At 38.1% G+C, this 23,412-nt stretch overlaps 1 protein-coding gene and 1 non-coding gene across 3 annotated transcripts in view; both read right to left on the reverse strand.

Moving 5' to 3' along the window:
* Positions 1–23,412, reverse strand: part of LOC143634752 (vicilin Cor a 11.0101-like) — a 127,969-nt gene that overhangs the window by 101,937 nt on the left and 2,620 nt on the right. The window contains exon 6 of one of the 2 annotated variants that reach the window (XM_077102756.1): positions 22,837–23,342. The exons of the other annotated variant lie outside the window; for it this stretch is intronic. Within the exon in view, the coding sequence (XP_076958871.1) occupies positions 22,893–23,342 (450 nt within the window). The 3' untranslated portion in view covers positions 22,837–22,892. Of the gene's footprint in view, positions 1–22,836; positions 23,343–23,412 lie in introns of those variants that run through there. 2 annotated transcript variants of the gene reach the window in all.
* LOC143634753 (U6 spliceosomal RNA) lies at positions 15,887–15,989 on the reverse strand. Its single transcript, XR_013153923.1, has one exon. It is a non-coding gene; the product is annotated as a U6 spliceosomal RNA (small nuclear RNA).

Consider the following 23,412-nt stretch of genomic DNA (forward strand, 5'->3'; position numbering starts at 1 on the left):
GCTAGTTCTATAGTATAAGGCGTGTCTAGCCTACTGGTTGCTAGGCCTAGGGAGTCTTTAAACTCAGCGGATATAAAACTTAGGTCAGCGCCAGTATCAAATAAGACAGATGCAAAATGTCCGTTAAGCAAAAACGTACCGGTTACCACATTCGGCTCTTCTTTAGCTTCGCCTGCGCCGATCACAAAAGCTCTCCCGCGAGCTTGGTTCCCCTTTTGCGGGCAATCCCGACTAAAATGCCCTGGCTTCCCGCATGCGTAGCAGTTGTCGCTTGCTCCAGCTTCTCTGACACGGCAATTCATCGTCTTGTGCCCTGGTCTGCCACATTTGGCACATTCGATTCTTGCGCATTCACCCTCGTGGTGATACTTGCATTTGCTGCACCATGGGCGAGGCCCGCTGTATCCTTTTCGTGGTGGCTCCGCGGCCTGAATCGCGTAAACCCTTGCGCTTTCCTGCTTCTTAAACGGTGGCTGCTTGGAGTCGGACCCTCGGTGGTGGGAGTTCCATTTCCTCTTGGGATCAGAGGTTCGCTGCTCGTTTCCGCGCGTAGTCAACATACCCGCACGGATCGTATCCCTTGTAAGGGTGATGGCCCGCGCTACCGCCTCATCAAAGGTTGGAGGCGCTGCGGCGTTGAGCGGAACCCTAACAACAGGAGGTAACCCAAAAATATACCTCTCGATCTTCTTTTCCTCCGTGTTTGCCATGTCTGGCACCAACTGGCAAAGTTCGTTGAACCGGTTGTTGTAGGCGTCGATATCCGTTCCTACCATGGTGTGGTTCCAGAATTCCTGTTGTAGACTCTGGATTTCTGCGCGAGAGCAGAACTTTCTCATCATCATCTCCTTCAGTTCCTCCCAGGTCTTGTGGAGAGCAACTTCTCGCCCCAATGTTTTCGTTTGAAGCTTCCACCAAGACGAAGCTGCTTCTTGGAACATGCAGGTCGCGTAAAGGACCTTCTGGTTCTCACTACATCCGCTAATGGAGAGAACTGTCTCCATCTTGTCAATCCAGTTGTAGAGCCCAATGGCCCCTTCGGTTCCCTTGAATGGCCAAGGCTTACAGGCCATGAATGTCTTATAGGAGCATCCTTTGTCCAAGGCTCCTGATTCGGGTTCTGGGGTCTCATTCTGACGACCCTGACTTGATTCGGCCTTGCTGGCCTCATGTGTTGCGATTGCTTGCGCGATTATTTCCGCGAGTTCCTCGGGTGTCATGGTAATTCCTTTGGCTTTAGTTGGAGGCATTCTCGCTTTAAAAGAGTGAAAATATATCAGACTTAGCGCATGTATTCTGAGCGCATAATGTTATCATTATTTACTACAGTGTGACCCGTGTTCCTAAGTGTGTGTATAGTTTCCTTTTGAAAATATTTTCTTTGAAAAATATTTCATGCGATTCCCCAACGGTTATAGTCTAGGTTAAAACTTCTTTTCCTAGTTCGCTATAACCAGTGCTCTGATACCAATCTGTCACACCCGGCCCTGAGCGGCGGAAACAGCCGGGCGCGCACGAGTGGGGATTGATAATTAAGCACGGGCCATTGCAAACATTCAAAGATTTTCATTGCGCATGAAAAGTTTAATACAAATACATTACATTGATTAAAAATTTCATAAAAACATCCAAGTATAAAAACTGTTGAAGATTTCCACGCCATATCCCCTTGCGCGGCGGGAACAACCACGCGCATCGAAGGGATAGAACTAAAATCTTCCAAAAAGCTAGTTTTAGATGTTCAGCGTGAGGTGCTCTAAGTGTGACTCCATGCGCTACCTAGTTATCTCCTGAAAGACACGTAAAAACATTTGAATCAGTATAAACTGAGTGAGTTCACAAGTCTTAGTAACTTGATAAATCGTATTGCATCATAATCTTGATACAAATCATTCTGAAACATAATTCTGATAGCATCATTAAGACACATGCTTGGTAAAACATAGTTCTATCAACATATTTTGATAAAATCGTTCCGCGGGTTACGCGCGAACACTTCTAGGAACTGTGCTCGTCTATGCAAAGTGGCGCTGCCACTACGAGCTAAAATAAGTAATACCGTCCCGCGGGTTACGCGGCGAACGTTTCAGGAAAAATGTGCTCGTCCATGCAAAGTGGCGCTGCCACTACGAGCAAATCAATAATTCCGTCCCGCGGGTTACGCGCGGACGTTGTGCCGGAAAACAAGGCGCTCGTCCATGCAAAGAGGCGCGACCCCTACGAGCGGGCTCAAACCCATAGTACTGCCCCATGACCGTACTAGGCACTCGTCCATGCAAAGAGGTGCGACCCCTACGAGTGGGTGGATCAAACCAGCAGTCCCTACCCTTAGAGTTCCAATGGTAAAGTGATCACTTACTCGAGTTCTAGCGCACATACATCGAAAACCTTAGATAACCGTTTGCATTGCTCATCATGAAACATAACTTAAACACATAATCGCTTGCATAGCTTGTAAGTATACCATGATAAAACATTATTTAAGTACGTGTCCCTCGCCCCGAAAACAGTTTAAAAATAGTGAAAACAGTGAAAATAGGGGCTGTGAGACTCACCTGTGGTTCTTGTTAAGGGATTAAATCGAGATTCGGGTTTTCTTGGTGTTGGCCTCGGAATTGAAGGTCTAGTAACAGGATCGGAAATGAAAACAACGGATGCTTGGGGAGGATTAGTGCAAGTTTGCAGTTCTTTGGAGTGTGTTTTGGGTGATAATTTGGGTTACATATTTATAGGCAAACTCAAGGGAACACAATCCCTTGCTTTAGGGGATTGTAATCTTTTCATATGTAGGGGTAATGATGATAAAGTATGGAAATTGTTATTGTTTATTATTTATTTAAAAGTGGAGGAGTGGACAAAAGATCTTGATTTGATTTGGACAGGACATGCAGGTCTGTGGTTGGTGAGAATAGGGTGGCTGACAGTTGACTTTTCGTGTTACAGTGTGCTTTTTCAGGTACTTTTGTCAGTGTACAGTAAAAAGTGGAAAATCTCTGAAACACGCTACTGTTTCCTTTTGGGCGGGAGTAATCTCCTTATGTCTGGAGAATAGACTAAGTGTTCTGTGCGCATCACTTTGTGCGCATAGCTTTCTGCGTGAAGGACATTTCTTTGCTGCGGGTAGGTGCGTAACCTTCTCGCAGTTAGGGATATTGAGTTTCATTTGCAGATTCTCCAGGTGGTCTTGGTATTTCAACATAGTGATCAGTCATGTTGAAGTCAATTCCATCTTGGAGCTTCAGGCAAACTAGCTCTCAATGTTCCCGCCATGCGGGGAGGTTAGTTCCCTTTCGCACGCGCATAAACGATTTAGGATGCACCCGCCTTAGCATCATGCGGGATGGTCAACCCATAGACAACATAACGTTAAGTTACATGAAAACATAAAGCCAAAACATTCGCGCATGGCGCATCTAACATATGCTCACGCTGGTTCTTAACATGGTGCGCTCGCGCAGGACGCACATAACAAATGCACGCGCTGACTAACATGGCGCGCTCGCGCAGGGCGTACATAACAAATGCACGCGCTGACTAACATGGCGCGCTCGCGCAGGGCGCACATAACAAATGCACGCGCTGACTAACATGGCGCGCTCGCGCAGGGCGTACATAACAAATGCACGCGCTGACTAACATGGCGCGCTCGCGCAGGGCGTACATAACAAATGCACGCGCTGACTAACATGGCGCGCTCGCGCAGGGCGCACATAACAAAATTACCTAATATTTAGGTTGATTACTTGGTTTAAGGGATTGGGAATTTACCGGGTGTCACAATTAGCATTGTTAAACTGAGTTTTGTTTCTGTGAAAACCTGAATTAGTTACATTTCGGAACTTTGAATGGTTTTCATTTTTAGCAGTATTAAAATTACCATTAGGCTTATGCTCAGTTTTAATAGGCCTCACACCTCTGAATTTCGGCGTCAGAGGGCAATCTGCAACAAGATGTCCTAACTTATTACACCTAAAACAACACCTATGCTCCTTTTTCTTTTCAAAGGTTGTTTTGGATGTCGAGGCTGTGTTACCGTCCGTTCGTCTCACATAAGGTGGGACGTACGGGTTGAGTGGAGTACTCTTTTTATAGGTTTTATCTTTTTCTTCACCAGTGGGTAACACTACCTTCTCTTTTGTCTTACCCGATTCGGACAACTTATCCGAATCTGATGAGACTGGACTTGTAACAGAAATTTTCTCACTTGAAACAGGCGAACTCGTTTCGCCACTACTAACACTTGGTTCTTTACTCGTAACCTTGATTGGAACTGTCTGAGGAACATCAAAATCAACAGATTTCTGAACACTAGGGTTAAAAGTGTAATTGTGGTTATAAGGTGGTGGAACCTCGTGATAACCAATTCCTCCCCTCTTCGTAGAGGTACCTTGATCACTAACAAGGTGATCAAGAATAGCTGAGGAATTTCTGAACTGCTCAAGTTTTCGGTTCAGTTCCACCACTTTCACCTGGTGGTCAGCAATCTGCTTTTCTCGTTCAGCAATCAGTTTAGTCTTTTCTTCTAAAACCTCATAACTTAGATCAATTACTTCAATTTTTTCAGCAAGTTTTGTTTTTAAGCTTTTAACATCTTTTTCACACGCTTTTATTTTAACTTTGTAACTGTTTTCTCTTGCTTTCATAAAGTGATGATCTTCTTTAAGAGTTTTAAATTCAGCATCTAAACGAACATACTGATCAGTTATGGTAGCAAGTTGCTCAGACAAATTCTCACATTTAGTACAAATAGGTTTAGAACTTACCTCGGATAGTTGATCCTTGTTATCTGCCATGAAAGCTTTTTCCTTACCAGTAGCTTTCTCATCTCCGGTAATCTTCTCACATTCTTCATTCTCAACCTTAGCCATATTTGCCTGCTCACTAGTTTCATTCGAATGCTGGTTCCAGTTGTATTCACCTGCTTCTCTGGACATCATGGCATTGACTTCTTTATTACTCCCAGTGTGCTGTGCAGACCGGCCTAGAGTTGTCGAACCCTGGCCTGCCACCAACAAACTTTCTCCCCGTCTTTCTCATAAACTTCTTCATTCTCCTCACTATCATGGCCATCTGCCATTGTAAATCCATTTCCTCCAGATCATCAGCATCGATCTGGTCATAGTCTTCATCCAGCCTCGCTGGATCAACAACCTTTCCTTGAATATAGTTTTCATATGAAGCAATAAACGAAGCATAGAGGCCAAACTGCTCTTCAGCAGATTTGACGCTCATTGGCATCTTAGAGTAATTATTGCTTGAGGAACTTGAAGATCCACTACTCTTGCTTGCTGTCTGTTGAGTACCACTTGATCCACCCGCAACAAAGCAAACATCCCCATTTGAGTTTACTGACACATGCCCCTCCTGTGAAGACTTGGCACCCGACTCGCTCTTCGAGTAGTAGGCGGCAGAATCAGTCTTTGAACTTGAATTGGAGTTTACTTTAGCACCGTACATGCCTGGATCTTGAACCTGATCCATAGATGTTTCTTTTCTTACCATATTAAGCTCAAAAGTTCTGAGCTTGTTGACAGTGGTTTCAAGATCATAAGTAGGGAAGTCCTTGTCTTCCCTCATCAGTACAGTATACATCTCCCATTTTGGTGGGAGGGCATCGAGAAGCTTTTCCACAATCTCTTCTTCTCGGTAGGAAATGGAGTAGTTACTCAATTCAGTCATTAGATGATAATATCGAGTGATAATATCATCAAGAGATTCGTTCTTCAAGTACTTAAAGACTGAAAATTGAGTTTTGAGCAACTTTATCTTTGAAACACAAATACCTATATTCCCTTCAAATCTGTTCTCAAGAGCTTCCCAAAGCTCTCTAGCTGATGTATACTTTCTGAACGTATGGAGGATCTCCTGTGGAAGAGCCATTGTGATTGCTGCATGAGCCTTGCTTTCGGCTTCATACATCTTTTTATCCTCCTCTTCCATTTTACTGTATTTCTTGATTTGGTCTCGACCCTCATACTCCATGACTGGTGGAATATATCCATCTTGGATGCATACCCACATTTTCGCATCCTGGTACTTAACGTATTGTATGAACCGATCCTTCCACGCGACAAAATCGGTTCCCTTCAGCAACCTTGGGGCCTTTGTAGCTGACCCCGCTTCAACTTCCATCTTTACAAGCTCCGAAATGTTGATCGACGACATCCTTCTTGAAGACTAAGAAACCCGAAAAATTCTGAGTAGGCGAAGTTAAAAAATTTCCTCTGAACAGTACTGTAGGCGAAGTTAAGGATAACTTCGCTTAAGTAATAACTTCACTGGATCTTTCTTAAATTCGCGTGACTGGGCGAAGTTGAGAATAACTTCGCTTAGGGTAAGCGAACTTAGAAAGTAGGCGAACTTGATGAGAACTTCGCTGAGTTAGGCGAAGTTGAGGAGGTAGGCGAAGTTGTAAATAACTTCGCTTCTCCTTATATCTTCGCCGAAACCCTACGTATCCTGACGGCAACTTCGCCTGATGAACAGCAACTTCGCCTGACGAACTCAAACTTTCTGCAGATCTGAAAATCGGATTTTAACGAAGTTTTTAACGGTTTAAAGGCTTGAACACACTGGTAGGAAGCTAGAATGAGCAAAAACACCAAAAACTCGTCCCGCGAAAAGTCGAAACGGGACAAATTCTACACCCGCGTGAATATCCCGAACCACACAATCGAGCAAAAGCTCTGATACCAATTGTAGGTTCCCTGGACGGATCACACGAGATATCCCGATATACACAGGTGCGGAATCCCTGTATAGATCGTTACGGACGTAGGACACAAACACACGAACACACGAATACGATACGAACAAACTCACGTTATATTAATAACTCAACACGTGATATAATCACAGTTACAGACTCTCGACCTCACGTCACTTGACTCACTGAATTACACGTAACTTGAACTCTTCTAAACAGTAATCCGTAACCTATATAAATACACGACAACTTCGCCTCAGGCGAAGTTGTCCACAACTTCGCTTGTTCAACAAGTTCGCCTAGGCGAACTTGTCAACAACTTCGCTTGGTTAACAAGTTCGCCTAAGCGAACTTGTCAACAACTTCGCTTTAAACAAACAAATACATAAACAATATTACATACTCGATTACAGACATTAGACATATGAACTACTGACATTTATGCACCAACAGTTACTAGATAATAATAGGGTTGGATAAATATAATACCCAGTTCGGAAAAGGTGTGTGATGAGAGGCGGGAATTTGTAAGGCCCTGTTACCGGTGCCTCACATTTGGACGTTGGATTTACTCATAAACACAGTTCTAAATATCAGATTTAATTAAAACTTTACGTGGAATACAAAATTTTCATAATATTACATAATAATTCATAACTTATCTTGAAACATTCATCTTGTCTTTCAAAATCAAAACATAACTTATAAAACACAACAAGTCTTCTAATGCCAGACTCTTATTCTTATGCCATGTGTCCCCACTCAAGCCAGCTGTCTCATCCTACTCACCTGCGTGCATACTAAAAGTCAGCTACGCTAAGTGAGTTTTAGTTAATCAAGCAACTTACATACAACCATTACATGCAATTATATACGTGTCCGAAGACACATAGTCCATTATCTATACTGCTTACCTTACCGCTTAACCACTTACCTGTCACTTACGTCTTAGCCACTTGTTTGTTGGAGTACGTAGAGGCTTACCTTCTCACGTTCTCTCGTTATGCCACTTTAATAACGGAGGCACGTAGAGGCTTGCCCTCCCATGTTCTATCATTATGCCACTTTAATAACGGAGGCGCGTAGAGGCTTGTCCTCCCACGTTCTCTCATTATGCCACTTTAATAACGGAGGCACGTATAGGCTTACCCTATCATGCACTATCGTTATGCCACTAACACCCTTAATAGACACCTTACCACTTCTATCACACTTTCATCTACTTGTCTACAACACACTTCCTATCACTTTAACATTTACATAATAAGCAAGTCACACCATAACATTCACACACTTATAATCACTTAGAGAACATTTCCCTTGCCGACATGTGCAATATCCGAAGATCGTTCACGTACCGACAAGCTTTCTTTCATAACGTTCATACATCATCCTTACATTACATACAATATTCATATCTTTATTTATAACCTGACAGTACGTGCAATATCCGAAGATCGTTCACGTACCGACAAGAAATCATTCGTATCTATCACATATATCATACATGGCATACACTTATCAGTTAAGGTAAGTGTATTAACTATCACATAGAGTATGCACACAGCCCCGAAAACACAACAAGTAAAGGGGGCTAGAAACTCACCTGGATCCTGTTTCTTTCTCCGTTTATCGTAATTCCCTTCTTTATCTGTGCCCTGCTAACTATATATAGGGTACGCGTATTAATATTCATCCTTTTTGCACTCCAGTTGGAAATGACTAAGTCTGGTATGATCGGTTGGCCTTGTTTAGATTTCATTTACTTATTATTCTCCCTACGAACCCTAATATAAGGCTTTATAATTATTTTATTATTATTTTCTCTTTCCTAAAATATTTTATTATTATCTTAAGACTCGATTATTTAAATATTCTTTTAATATTCTTTTCGTTATCGAGTTCACTTCCCTCCTCGGTAACCGTCATGTGTTTACAAGTATGTTTGTATTTAGACGTATGTGTGTGTATGAATAGGACATGCGGGCTATCCCATACTTGTGGACCTCCAAATACAAAATAATCAAATCACTCTTTAATGTAATCTAACTATAAGTGATCGAGTGTAAGGAACGCAATAGGGCTCGGGTTGTAATCGGGCTTGGCTAAGCTTAGGACCGGGTTTTGATAAAACAAGGCCCAACTCCTCCTTAACTATACCATCAGGTCCAAATCTTTAACCCAAGTATTTGAGCCTGGTTAGAAATTGGGCCGGGTTTGATATTATACAAAGCCCAATCTCCTCATCATAACCATCTGCTCATTCTTTATATCTTCTTCATCTTCTTTTTTTTCTTTCTTTACAACAGATCCAAGGTAATCGAACCCCTTGAATAAATTATAATGAAAACGATGATGATGAATCGAGTCTACAGGCTAACTGATAGTTATATTCATTTGCTGCAGTAATCACATACATCGTATGCGATTCAATTGTGATCCAGCTCCATGTACGCGATTAAGTACAAGTAATCAGGTCAAAGTAATCGGATCCAGGATGTAATCGAATCCTATTTGTAAACAAAATCCGATTGTATTCGACTTCCAAGTAATCGAATTGACTTGTAATCGTGTCTTGGAAATCGATTACATAATGTAATCGATTACTAAGGTCTTCAAATTTGGGTGTAATCGAGTTTATTGTAAGCGAAGGTCATTTTGTTCGGTTTGGATTGTAAGCGAGTTCGTATGTATACGAGATATAAATGTAATCGATTTAATATATCTGATCTGCTGATTGTAATCGATGTGAGCAATGTTCATTGTAATCGATTTCAAGATTTGTATGCGAGTTCAATTTGTAGGGTTTATCAGAGGTAATCAGGTGTGTTAGTGGGTTTGATGTGATCGAGTCTCGTGTGTAAGCGAGTTCACTTAGTGTAAACGAAAGCCCTCTTGTAATCGATCTTAATTTGTAATCGAACATACCAGTTGTATGTGATTAACTACTGTAATCGAGTCTCCCTTGTATGCGATCAAGTCCAAAATTAGCAGCTTGGACATTGTATGCGACTTGAGGCGCACCTTGATTGATTTCATTTGTAAATGAAGCTCAGTGTGATCGATGGTCAGGGTAATCGATTACTGGGGGTCTCTTGGGTGTACAGTAGCCATGGTTGGTTTTTAGATCCACCTTTTGTTTCATATGAGTATATATTATTATTATTATTATTAATCATATAAACCTTTGACATGAAGCCATCTTTCCCCTTAAGCGCTTTCGTGACCATTTCCAAGTAAGACTTGACTCGGGAAATCATAAAGTTTGGATCTTTAAGCTTAAAATGTTCAAGACTAGATCTAGGGTTCATTTTAAACGAGCCGTTCATCTTTCGGTTTCGTTTCATTCATTTTAACGTCAAGTTTCTAACTTTAATGTTCGTTTATACCCGATCTACTCTCGTTTTACGTTTCAAGGCCAAACGCTCATTAAAACATAAACTTTAAGTTCAAGAACATACCTTTAAGAGTTCGTTTGGTCTCGGTTAGCTTGATTATAAATCTTGAATCTTGTATCTATCTATATATTGAAGATCTATCTATAGCTTGGTTTTGGTCTCGGATCTTCTTCTTTCTCTTGGCCGTTTATATATAGTAAGGAAGGTGTGTGTGTGTGTGTGTTTGTTTGTGTGTTCTTGAGTGTGTAGAGATTAGGAAATGATGGAAATTAGAGTTAGGGTTTTAGGATGATTTAAGGGGGTATTTATACCTCTTAAATCCCATGGACCTAATGCCCATTACTCTTTAACCCACCTTAATTATTCCAAGTCCATGATTCTTTCTTTCTTTAATACTAATTAATTATTTTACACACGATAACATAACGAAATATTTCTCTATTTAATATTATAATTTTTCTATTACTCCGAATAATATTTAAGCCATAAATAAATAATATATTTAGAAAATTATTCTTTGAAAATCCAGGATGTTACATAATTGGTGAGGAAAGATGTGGTAAGAAGATGCCATGTGGCATAAGGAAAGTTTTATTTATTTAGTAGTATAGATTAGCTCTAATTTAGCAATTGATTAAGGTGTGCACGTTATTCAAATTCGATTTCAGGTTGCTATGGGCTTTATTTCGGCTTTACATTGTAGGGTTTTTACTTTTATGCACGATATGTTTACCTTATTTTTTTTTTAAATAACCTTTAAGATCATTCAGAGGACTTTTAAGGCAAAGTGTTAACATAAGTTATGACATATGACTTTTAGTTTTTATTTATTTTTACTTTATCTTTTAAATTCTAATGTTACATGTTCATTACCTGTATAATGAATATGAAAGTGGCTATATTAATAGCTTCTGTCCAATGCTTAAGTTTGAAAATTTGATGTGAAACCAGTTTGTTAGCCGTTAGATAGTGATGCTTACTAATATTATATTATTCTCTATTATAATTTTAAACTTTATTTTAGAATTTGTTTGTTTGGTTTCAGCTATGGTGGTTTGGGTGCACACCTGAATGTTGGTTGGTCGACTTTTGCAACAGTAAGTGACGTTTTTTCTGGTTTTCTCTTTGTAATTGCATTGATATTCATTGTTTTGCTTATGCTCGCAATTTTTTTTGCTGAAACGCTGTAATTTTGACTTTAAAAAATTGGTGCATTCAAAACTAAATGATTGTATTAATTTTAACCCAAGTGAGTCAAATGAATTTTTATATGTTATGTTTATCTTATTTGTACGGTTATTTTAAGCTCAACATAGAAGTTTTCCTTACACATTTATAAGATCGATTGAATGTCACTTTGATTTCTACATTAGCTATAAGTTCTTTAACTTAAATTGCAAACCAGGTTCTTTGCAAGTGAATTGGAACTTGAATCTTTGCAACTGAGCCGCTACGTACAAATAACCAACGAAAAAAGCCTCATACACAGCTAACACTAAATTCTTTGTAGGTAAACTGCAACTGAATTCAATATCGGCAACAATTGTCTCCATAAATGCTCCACTATCCGACTTGGACTACATTAGTAGGTAACTTAAAAACATACCAACTCTCCCACCTGGTTCAAGGAAATAGGATAGGCACACACTTCATTTAATTTTATCGGGGCCTAAGTGATAATAATAGTTTATTATTTTATATGTTTGGTTATAGTTTATATGTTGTACAACATAAAATTAACTTACTTGCAAATTGATTTTTGAAGTATGTTCTAGCTTTCTTTTTTCTAAGCATTTTTGTTGCATACTAAAACTTATAAAGAGTTAGTAGCGGGTTGCTCCAACCGGATAACGCTTGAAATTGACTTATATCCACCTATTGTTTGTAAATTTGTTATCGTAAGTCGAACTGAGTTTTGTTTACTTAGTTGCAGTCACCAACCGGGTGTAAAGAAAAAGGAGACACACCGGTAATACTCCAGCTAGAACCACCAATAACTTTTATGCAACTCCTACAAAAGAGTCCTCACCAACCCAATGTAAGCTTCACAGAGTTAATTTGATTTATATACCAATTAACTAACTAGATAAAAATTTGCATTTGGCTTACAACATTACATAACAAACGGGCAACAAAGGAGCATGCAAAGCTATTGTAACATCCATTGAACCCGCCAAACCATGATGTTATGTAATGTGAACGAAATGCAAAAAAGAAGCACACCCAGAGGTACGAGACATCTTTTAGCTCACATGTGTAGACCATTGGACCGAATACGAAGAAAAATGCATGTAAGCAAATATACCAAAACCCTTAACACAATTACCAAAATTCTTCACCCACTACACCGTAACATCACATGAATTACTTTGTCAACATAGCTATTGTATGAACACCACAATAGCAGTTAAAAGACAACAGTCGAGCGGTCTTCTTCAATGAAGCATGACCGACATGCTAGATATAAGCTATGAAGACATGATCATGTAACGTGGCTACAAAGACAAGGGTAGTTCCAGATGAAATCTTTGCAATCCAAGGAATCAAGGATATCCATGGCAACTACATCTAACCTTAATAATATATGGAACATCAGCAGTCTGCAGTTCAACGATTAAAGAAAAAGCCAACACTCACACCTGCCACAGCAAACACTAGGACAACAATTCTTAAAAGACACCCCCATCGACCCTCGAGGTACAAAACAATCCACTCGCTCAAAACAGTTAAATACACTGTACACTAACTTCAAACTCATTATCAACAGAAACTGAAGCTGGAGAAGAATATGAAAGTGTATCAACTACAACAAACACCGCCTACACAGTTTTTTTGGACATCCACAGGCCCATAACCAAACCTAATAAAACGCAACAACGCATTGGATGTTGTAAATATTGGTGATCAAACAAATTTGATATTAATAATAAGAATTGAATAAGAACACAAGATGATGTATAAACAAATTCTTTGATTATTGTGATTTGTTTGATACAATTATAACGATCGATGGAGGGGTATATAAACCCTACCAAGAGACACAACGTTTCATCGAAAACAGTTATAACCTATTTACAATACTAACCCTAACCTATTTACAATGACACTTTTAACCTAAACATACTTTAAACTAATAACAAACAGACCGTTAATGTTTATAATATAACTAATATTTTGTTTAACTTCAATACTCCCCCTTAAAGTAAATATAGTTCAAGTGAGGTCTTCAATATTCTTCAAAGCAGAGTTGGTTGCTCGTCCTCCTCGTGGATCAGATTCGCCTCATATTTATTTTCCCATGTTGGACATTCATTCATGTAATACCCAAGCTCATGACACTTGTGATACCGTATGTGGCGCTTGTCCTGTTGTACTCGACCATTACCTCGACTTCTACCGGACCCCCGACCTTTTCCTTAGCCACGTCCAAAGCCCTCCCGATATAAGTTCCCACAACCGCAATGCTCACATTTATGGTGTTTGCCCATTTCCCTTTCATTCGTTTTAGTGAATAGAAGTTTACCTGACACGTCTTCCTCCTTAGTTTGCTTCTTAGTGGGTTCCTCGAAAGCCTTTAACCTCCCAACTGCTTCTTGGAACGACATCGTGTTAAGATTTGCAAACTGTTCGATCGCTGCTACTATCTGAATGTATTTTTCTGGTACAGACCCCAAAAGCTTTCGAACTAATCTTTTATCATCCAAAGTGTGCCCAAGACTACTTGCTTGTGATGCGATTTTGACTAATCTTTCCGGCATAAACATCGAGTGATTCGTTAACATTCATCTTTAATGATTCAAAATCTGACTCGAGTGTTTCAATGCGTGCTTTCTTAACTCTATCAACCCCCGCATGTTGAACCTTTAATGCATCCCAAATATCTTTTGCTGAAGTAAGATTTGCAATTTGCAAAACCATATTTTCTGGAAGTGCTTGATATAGTATTGCAATAGCCATATTATTTTTCTTTTCATCCACTTCCGTTTCTATTTCCGCATTTGGTTCCACTACTTCCCAAATTCCATGGACATTAAAAATTGCTCGAATCCTTACAGCCCAAATTGTGTAATTTGTGGAATTTAGAATTGGACATTGGAAAGTCATTGACCTTCCTCCTTCCTTAATCACAACCGGTTCTTTGTTAGATGATTCGTCCCCCATAGTGCTTGCCTACTTTCTATTCTAAACTAATAAACCCTTTTACTAAACTTTTCCTTATCTTCCCACTAGTAATAATCAACTATGATAATACTTGTACAAGATTTAAGAAAACAAAACTTGGTTATCCTGTTGGTTCCCTAATTCTGATCAAACCCGCTTCGTTGTTGAAAGTCAAACCTGCCTGATGTTGATGCCAATCCCGCCAATCTGCTGTTGACAATCAAACCCACCTCTCTGCCCTTGAAAATCAATCCCGCTTCTCCGCCGTTGATCACGACTCCGCTTGACCAAAATCTTAACCGTTTGTTTCCCCTCCTTTTCTTAATTCCAACGAATATGAATTCCAAATAAAAGTGCACTAACAATTTCAAGTTACAATAAGCCACTGCTTCAATTAACAATTGTCAATTCCTTTATTTGTGAATCCAATAACCACACCACTGTTTGCAAATCAAACCAGAATCTTCTAACCGAACGGAAAAAAAATTCTATATTAATAATCAAACCTTTTAATTTCAATTGACGATGACTTCTGGTTTCAGTTTCTGACTATAAACGATGCGAAACAAAATCAAGTATGGATTCAAATGCAAAATATCGTCTGCCTCTGTTCTTGATCGATTAAACAAAACAACGTCTTCTCAATTTAAACGAACCCTTCTGATTGATTGTGTTGATGTCAGCGCTTTCTAGAATGAAATTAATAACCTGCTCTGATGCCACTGTTGGAAACTTTTGTGATCAAACAAATTTGATATTAATAACAAGAATTGAATAAGAACACAAGATGATGTATAAACGAATTCTTTGATTATTGTGATTTGTCTGATACAATTATAATGATTGATGGAGGGGTATATAAACCCTACCAAGCGACACAACGTTTCATCAGAAACGGTTATAACATATTTACAATACTAACCCTAACCTATTTACAATGGCACTTTTAACCTAAACATACTTTAAACTAATAACAAACAGACCCTTAATGTTTATAATATAACTAATATTTTGTTTAACTTCAATATTGGATACATTTTCTCAACATCCATACTTCCATAGAAACAAGAATAAGGAACCTTTCGCAACCAAAACTCTGTAAAACTTAACTAGGAATTTAATGTAACTTTTCTCTATGTTAAATTATGTATGCAAATTAAGTTTCTCTGTCTCAAACCACTAACAAATGCAACAATCGATAATTTCATGCCCCCACCACGAAGCATGAATACACAAACTAGTTGTTTTTAATTCAATATATATTAACGTATACTTACATGATAAACATGCATGAAGTGTGTTATATATAACAAATTTGTTGATATTGGGAACTTTTTCCCTACGTGTATAGTGAAAGGAAGCAACAAATCTCATTGGAGATACTCCAATGCACCTTACATTACAATGAAGTTGTCATTTTCTCCAAACTTCTACCAACTTGTTACATGTAGATTAAAATCAACTTTATATTACATTTAAAAGCGAAAAATACGCCCCGATACTTTTGTTATAGTCATTCTTCCACGTATATATGTTACAACAGTTATCGTCTACTTAACTTCTTCACCAAGTTACATACTTTTAGACGTTATACAATACTTGCGAAACAATTTACAAATAGTAGTATAACTTTAAACTTTTAAATGTGTGTATCATCCTTGCGCATGGCTCATGCTAATCTTCTCTATATCATTCCAATTTTATCAGATGTCCCCGAAAGTGTTCCCGCAGCCGCAGGGTCAATCCCAAAGGGTAGTGATTGAGTTTTAGTTTATTTCAAAGTTTAGCAAAAAGTTTTTACACATGAAAAATTTTCTTGATTCAGCTACATTGATATGTGAAACTAAAAAAATATTTAAGAAGTTGAAGATATATTCAATATAAATACATTTATTTAACTGGAACGCACAACCGTACTAGATTCGCAACCACTAGGTATCCTAGTTGAATGTCCATGTAGAGGTTGATACCACTGACGTGCTCAAATAGTAATAAACAATTAATACATGCACAAATCAGTTTTAAATGTATAAGACCTAAGCATACTAAATTAAGCACGAAAACAAGAAAACGTACCTATTATGTGTATAGTATATTTAAGGTATATGTTGGATAAAAACATGTGGGTACATTTTCTAATGATACTAAATTATCAATCATTAGGCTATCCGTAGTGGGGGCGACAATGGGGCGTGAATGTCGACAATTTTGGTGAACATGGCCCCTAGGCGATATTGGGGTGATTTGTGTGTGTGTGTGATATATATATATATATATATATATATATATATATATATATATATATGAGACTACAACATCATTACACCCTTAAAACAAAAACCTGCTCTTTACTGACTGGACGCAACATGACGCAAGTCGCCCCGTTTTATAGCACCCCCCAACACCCCACTACACATAGCCTAATGAAACATAAGTAGTCTTGTTGAATAAAGTTTATTTTAATAATCACGGAAGAAGACAAGAAACTAAATACAAAAGCTAACAGTTTAGATGCAACAATGATGAAGTAATCATTTGGAATCGAATCATCGAGGATGAGCTGACCCGGATGTTGATATTTAACTATCTATATAATTGTCTACCATAAAATCTTATGTGGCGCTCTCAGGTTGTTCCCCCATTCTCTAGAGTCACCAGATTGCTTGATTTATAAATGGAGGCTTCTCATGTATTTGACCCGAATTCACGGGTATGGGTCTTACGGTGTTACCAAACCCGGATAGTCTTTAAATAGGTTAATATATATGTATTAATAGCCCCCGTAACACGGGAGGATCGTTTTATCCTCCCGTGTTACGGGGGTTTATTCAAGTTTTTGTTTTAATCGTTTTGCTATTTTATGATGATTTATTTTATTGTTTAAAATAGTTTAGTTTTAATTTAATACATATATATTAGTTTGCTATTATATTTTTTAGCGTTTGAGTTTTTTCAATTGAGATGTGTAGGTTTTTTTAGACTTTTAACGAACAAATATAAACGAACACGAGCATGCTGATTATTTTAAATGAACAAATATGAAGACAAATATTAGTCTAATGAAAAAGGGGATGTTTATGTAGTTGACAATGGTGGGTAGTATCGGAAGTTAACTGCCGATGAAGATGATTGACCAACAATAGAGAACATGTAAAGGAGATAAATTAAATTAGGGTTTAATGATAGTGTTACCAATAAATGAGATCTTATATAGCCCATTTAAGGGCTGGGTTTGGTAAGACCCATAACCCGTGTAAATTATTCTTTGATGATTAAGGGGTTATTTCACAAATAAATGAGATGTTATAACCCGTTTAGGAGTTATCCAGGTTTGGTGAGACCCATGACCCGCAAAAATTATTGTTTATGAAAGAGTTTCATAAATATATGAGATGTTATAACCCATTTAAAGATTATCCGGGTTTGGTAAGACCCATACCCGCGAATTCGGGTCAAATGCATGAGAATCATCTATTTAGAAATCAAACAATCTGGTGGCTCTAGAGAATGGGGGGAACAACCTGAGAGCGACACATAGGATTTCATGGCAGACAATTATATAGATGGTTAGATATATATATATACATATATCTAACCATCTATATAATTGTCTGCCATGAAATCCTACGTGTCGCTCTCAGGTCCCCCCCCCCCCCCTCAAATTCTCTAGAGCCAGCAAATTGCTTGATTTCTAAATAGAGGTTTCTCATGCATTTGACCCGAAATCGCGGGTATAGGTCTTACCAAACCCAAATAGTCTTTAAATGAGTTATAACATCTCATTTATTTGTGAAACTCTTTCATAATCAAACAATAATTTTCGCGGGTCATGGGTCTCACCAAACCCAGATAACTCTTAAACGGGTTATAACATTTCATTTATTTGTGAAATAACCCCTTAATCATCAAAGAATAATTTCCACGGGTTATGAGACTTACCAAACCCTAATATCTCTCAAATGGGTTATAAGATCTTATTTATTGGTATATACTTTCATCCTCAAACCATAATTTAATTTATCTTCTTTACATGTTCGCCATTGCTGGTCTATCATCTCTATCACCGGTTAACTTCCAATACTACCCGCCATCGTCAACTATATCAGTGTCCCCTTTTTCATTAGACAAATATTTGTGTTCATGTTTGTTCATTTAAAAATATCAACATGTTCATGGTCGTGTATTTTTGTTCGTTAAAAATCTAAAGAACCTACGCATCTCAATTAAAAATACCTAAACGCAAAAGAATATAATAACAAACTAATATATATATATATATATATATATATATATATACATATATATATATTAAATTAAAACAAACAACGTTAAAAAATAAAATAAATCATTATAAAATAGCAAAACGATTAAAAACAAAAACTTAAATAAACTCCCGTAACACGGGAGGATCAAACTAGTTATCTATAAAACTGTCTTAGAACTTAATCTAGCAATACTAGGTGAGATGCTAAGATGGATTAATAATCAGTCCGATTAATCTATATATATATGTGTGTGTGTGTGTGTGTGTGTGTATTAAATTAAAACAAACAACGTTTAAAAATAAAATAAATCATCATAAAATAGCAAAACGATTAAAAACAAAAACTTAAATAAACTCCCGTAACACGAGAGGATCAAACTAGTTATCTATAAAACTGTCTTAAAACTTAATCTAGCAATACTAGGTGAGATGCTAAGATGGATTAATAATCAGCCCGATTAATCCCACTAGAACAAGAATCGACGGGTACAACTACACACACCTTAAGAGCCGTTCTAGCGAAACTAAGTTTATTATGAAACACTTGTGATCTAAGGATTCTTAATTGGATTCTTCCTAGACTACGACCAATTGCTATTTATGACTCATACAAACCAGTTTAAAAGAACATAACTAGTTTGCACATCTTTTTATTCATACCTTTCTCATAGGTCACTAACATGTTTTAATGATTATTTAACAAGTTGTCTATTACTATTTAGGTTTCAAGCCCTAGGTTAAAGGACATCAATATAAACTAGAGTCTAGATATAGTCTAGATCGAATCCAGTTAACATAAATTAGTTGAAAGAACGACCTAGTCCACACAACTCAACAAATTTTTCACCTTGAATTGGTCAAAATATGGGGACTTTCTTACTTTTCGTGGAGGATTAGACCCCGTAACTGGAGGTCTATGGCTAATCGATACTATTGCAATTCTTTTTCTGATAGCGGGTCACATGTATAGGACCAACTGGGGCATTGGTCATGGTCTAAAAGATATTTTAGAAGCTCATAAAGGTCCATTTACGGGCCAGGGCCTGTATGAGATCCTAATAACGTCATGGCATGCTCAACTATCTCTTAACCTGGCTATGTTCGGCTCTTTAACCATTGTTGTAGCTCACCATATGTATGCCACACCCCCTTATTCATATCTAGCTACTGACTATTGTACACAACTGTCATTGTTCACACATCATATGTGGATTGGTGGATTTCTCATAGTTGTTGCTATTGCGCATGCAACCATTTTTATGGTAAGAGACTATGATCAAACTACTTGATACAACGATCTATTAGATCGTGTTCTTAGGCTTGCTTAGGTTTTGGTGCATTTCATGTAACAGGCTTGTATGATCCTGGCATATGGGTGTCCGATCCTTATTGGCTAACAGGAAAAGTACAATCTGTAAATCCATCGTGGGGTGTGGAGGGTTTTGATTCTTTTGTTCCGGGAGGAATAGCCTCTCATCATATTGCGGCATGGACTTTAGACAGATGGATCTTATATATATGGTATAATGAAGTACCACATGGGTGGATATATAGGAATCAAAATATGCCGAATCACTCATTTTATGATCTTCTACATCCTAGGTCTTCCCGTTCCATCATCTGGCTTATGTTCTTCATGTAGCATTCAGACCGAATGACTCTATGAAATTACGTTGATACTTCCACAATGCTTATGTAGAAAGCCTTTTTTTCAAGTATTTACTAGTGAATTTGATATTTCTTTACTTTTTTCTTTCTATAGTGGAGATAGTCGCACGTAATGACAGATCACGGCCATATTATTAAAAGCTTGTGGTAAGAATGGGTTTCGTTCGAGCGCTCGAAAATAACATTCGAAAATCAAATACATCATAAGATAATATAATTAACAAACCATTAAAATCCACATGCATATATAAATAAAACATCAAAAAATATCAAGTCAACTAAGAATCATCTCGTCTATACAATCAATAAGACGTTTAGCTTGATATGATAATCAAAAATTTTAACAGGCAATAAATATTTTTATGTTTCGTATGATACTTCTCAAAAAATATTTTAATCAACTAGTTTCCAAGAACGTCTATGGTTTTCAAAAATTTCACAAAATGTCCACGTTAAAAATGGCAGACCGGCACTTTTCATCTTCTGTCGATCTGATTTGTAATAAAAAAATTCATTCACGTGTTAACAAAAGTCAGTCACTTTTCATCTGTTATCCATACGATTTGTAATAAAAATCATGTTAACTAACTAGATTGGTTTTTGAATATTTTTAGAATTATCAATTTAGATGGCCTTGGGAAGAGCATCGACTCAAAATCTTTGATTAACTAGCAGGGAGCCTCCGTCAAGCGACCGCCTCATTGATGAACGTCGTACGAAGCTACCGCTATGTCGTACTCGTACACTTGAATTAGCAATATCCCTGACATTGACATAGCTCGTACACTCGGATAAGCAATAATATCAATGTTTTCAGACCTGGGCCGAACATTGACCCGGACGTCTTACTGGGTCAAAGGTCGGACCGACCCGGGAGGGCGGACCGGTGTTTGACCCGAATGACGTCATAAATATTATATATATATATATATATATATATATATATATACACACATATATAGGTATTGGATCATTTCAGAAGTTTTTTTATAGCGAGAAATGCGAGAAGTGAAGGTGTAACTCCATTAATCCCTAATTTCACTTCCTTTCTTATGTGTATGTGCGTTGTGTAGGTGCATATGTATGTGTGTAGGTACGTATGTTTGTATATGTGTATGTATGTTTGTATGTGTGTAGATACATAGGTTTGAATGTGGCTTGGTACATTTATATGTTTGTAGGTAGATTTGAATGTGTAATTAAGACACAAATACAACCAACCTACATATATGTATGTAACATCATATGAAAGGGTGTGAAATTAAGGATTAATGGAGTTATACCTTCACTTTTCGCACTTCTCACTGTAATATCACTTCTCGCAAGATCCATCCCCTATTATATATATATATATATATATATATATATATATATATATATATATTATTTTCCATCAAATTTTATAAGATGAAGGATGAAATCTTTAGGGTTAAATTTGATAGAAGCTTTTAACATGAAGGATGAAAACTTTTAGTAAAGTTAATAAAGTAAAAGAATTGAATGATGTTTTGTGTGCTTATTCATTCTTCTCCATCTCCAAGTTTTGAATGATGATACCCAACAGCCGTCATTCTTATCATAACAGGTGAGATCATATCAATCTCGTCTCCATCTTTATCTCAATCTTTATCTCAGACCTTCCATATTCATCTCCGTCTGTTACAACAAGATTGAATTGCTTTTTTGGAATGCCATGTGGTTGTCGGAGACGCAATTCCAAGCAAACCAGGATCATTTTTATGTCGTGAGTCGGATCGGATATACCAAAACAAAAATCTTAGCCTAGATCATAATGAAAAAAAATGCTTTTTCCGTATCATCCGCCGGGTCACCGGGTCCGGTTGGACCGCACCGGGTGGACCGCCACCCGAAAAACCCGGCTCGGGTTTTTAGAAAACGATTCAAATACCAGACCCGACCCGGTATGGGGACCAGGTCCCGGTCGAACCGGCCGGGTTTCAAAACACTGAGCAATACCCCTTCAGCAAAGGGTCAACCACCATCACAGGAAATACCACCTCCATTCCATCTTTTCCACACCATCACCGGAATTACAACCAAAATACCACCACCATTCCGACATCTTTTCCACATCATCACCGGAATTACCACCACCATTCCGGCATCTTTTCCCCCATCACAGAAATACCACCATTCCGACATCTTTTCCACACCATCATAGGAATTACAACCACCATTCCGACATCTATTCCCCAAGGAAATACCACCACCATTCCGACATCTTTTCCGCACCATCACGGGAAATACCACCACCATTCCCCATATTTGGAATATATATATATATATATATATATATATATCTTGAAAGATGTATCAGTTTTATTAGTTATATTTATTTTTTAAGTAATATGATTGGATTTTCTTTTTAAAATTACTCGGATTTTATTATAAGAGGTCGGATAATCGGATTTTAATTTTGTTTTGAAGATGGTTGGATCGACCAATAGAGTAAACATGTGGATGAATTTTACTGAATAACAGAACATGCGGATCACATATGAAAGGTGGCTGTCCGTTGGTTTTGGTTTTTGAAGTGGACAAACTAATTGGTTTTAATTTCCTGATAAGATTGTCAAGTGATTGTTACCGACAAAAACAAGCGCATTTTTATTTATCAACATAGTTAGCGTACTCATTACAACGTTAACACTAACAACCGAAACCATACATAACCTTAAGCAAAAGCACGTCCACCACCCCTCACCGGAGCTTTAAAGAAGAGCTTCTGGTTCTGCTTCTGTATCACCTCCTGCACCTCCCTCGTTGGAAACCCGAAAGTCAGCTCCAACGCCGTATCTTCCCATTGACTCATCACATTATCCCGCCCAGCTAGCGGGAACCACTCGTTTTCATCCGAATTCAACCCGAAGCCGGCCACTTCTAGGTTCTGCTCACCGAATGCTTCGATTACCACAGGATGACCTACCGGGATTACCACCACTGTTCCTTGTCTTAGTTCTGAGCTCACTTGTTGATAACGCGGGTGAATTTCACCCCCACCAAAGGCCTGTCCTTCCTTTTGCTCTGACAAATGAGGACACGCCATTTCAAACCGACCGATACCGTTGGACACCATCAGAACCAGAGTCGTCTTCGTGTTGTAAAATGGTCCTGCCATTGATCCCTACAAACCTCGTAAGAGTTAAACCCATTTTTTGCCATTAAACTTAAACCGAACGAACGAATGGTGTAAA

This window comes from Bidens hawaiensis, unplaced genomic scaffold (assembly GCF_021521415.1).
Source record: "Bidens hawaiensis isolate Kalapana, Puna unplaced genomic scaffold, B.hawaiensis_p1.1 tig00007232_1, whole genome shotgun sequence".
Taxonomy (NCBI): Eukaryota; Viridiplantae; Streptophyta; class Magnoliopsida; order Asterales; family Asteraceae; genus Bidens; species Bidens hawaiensis.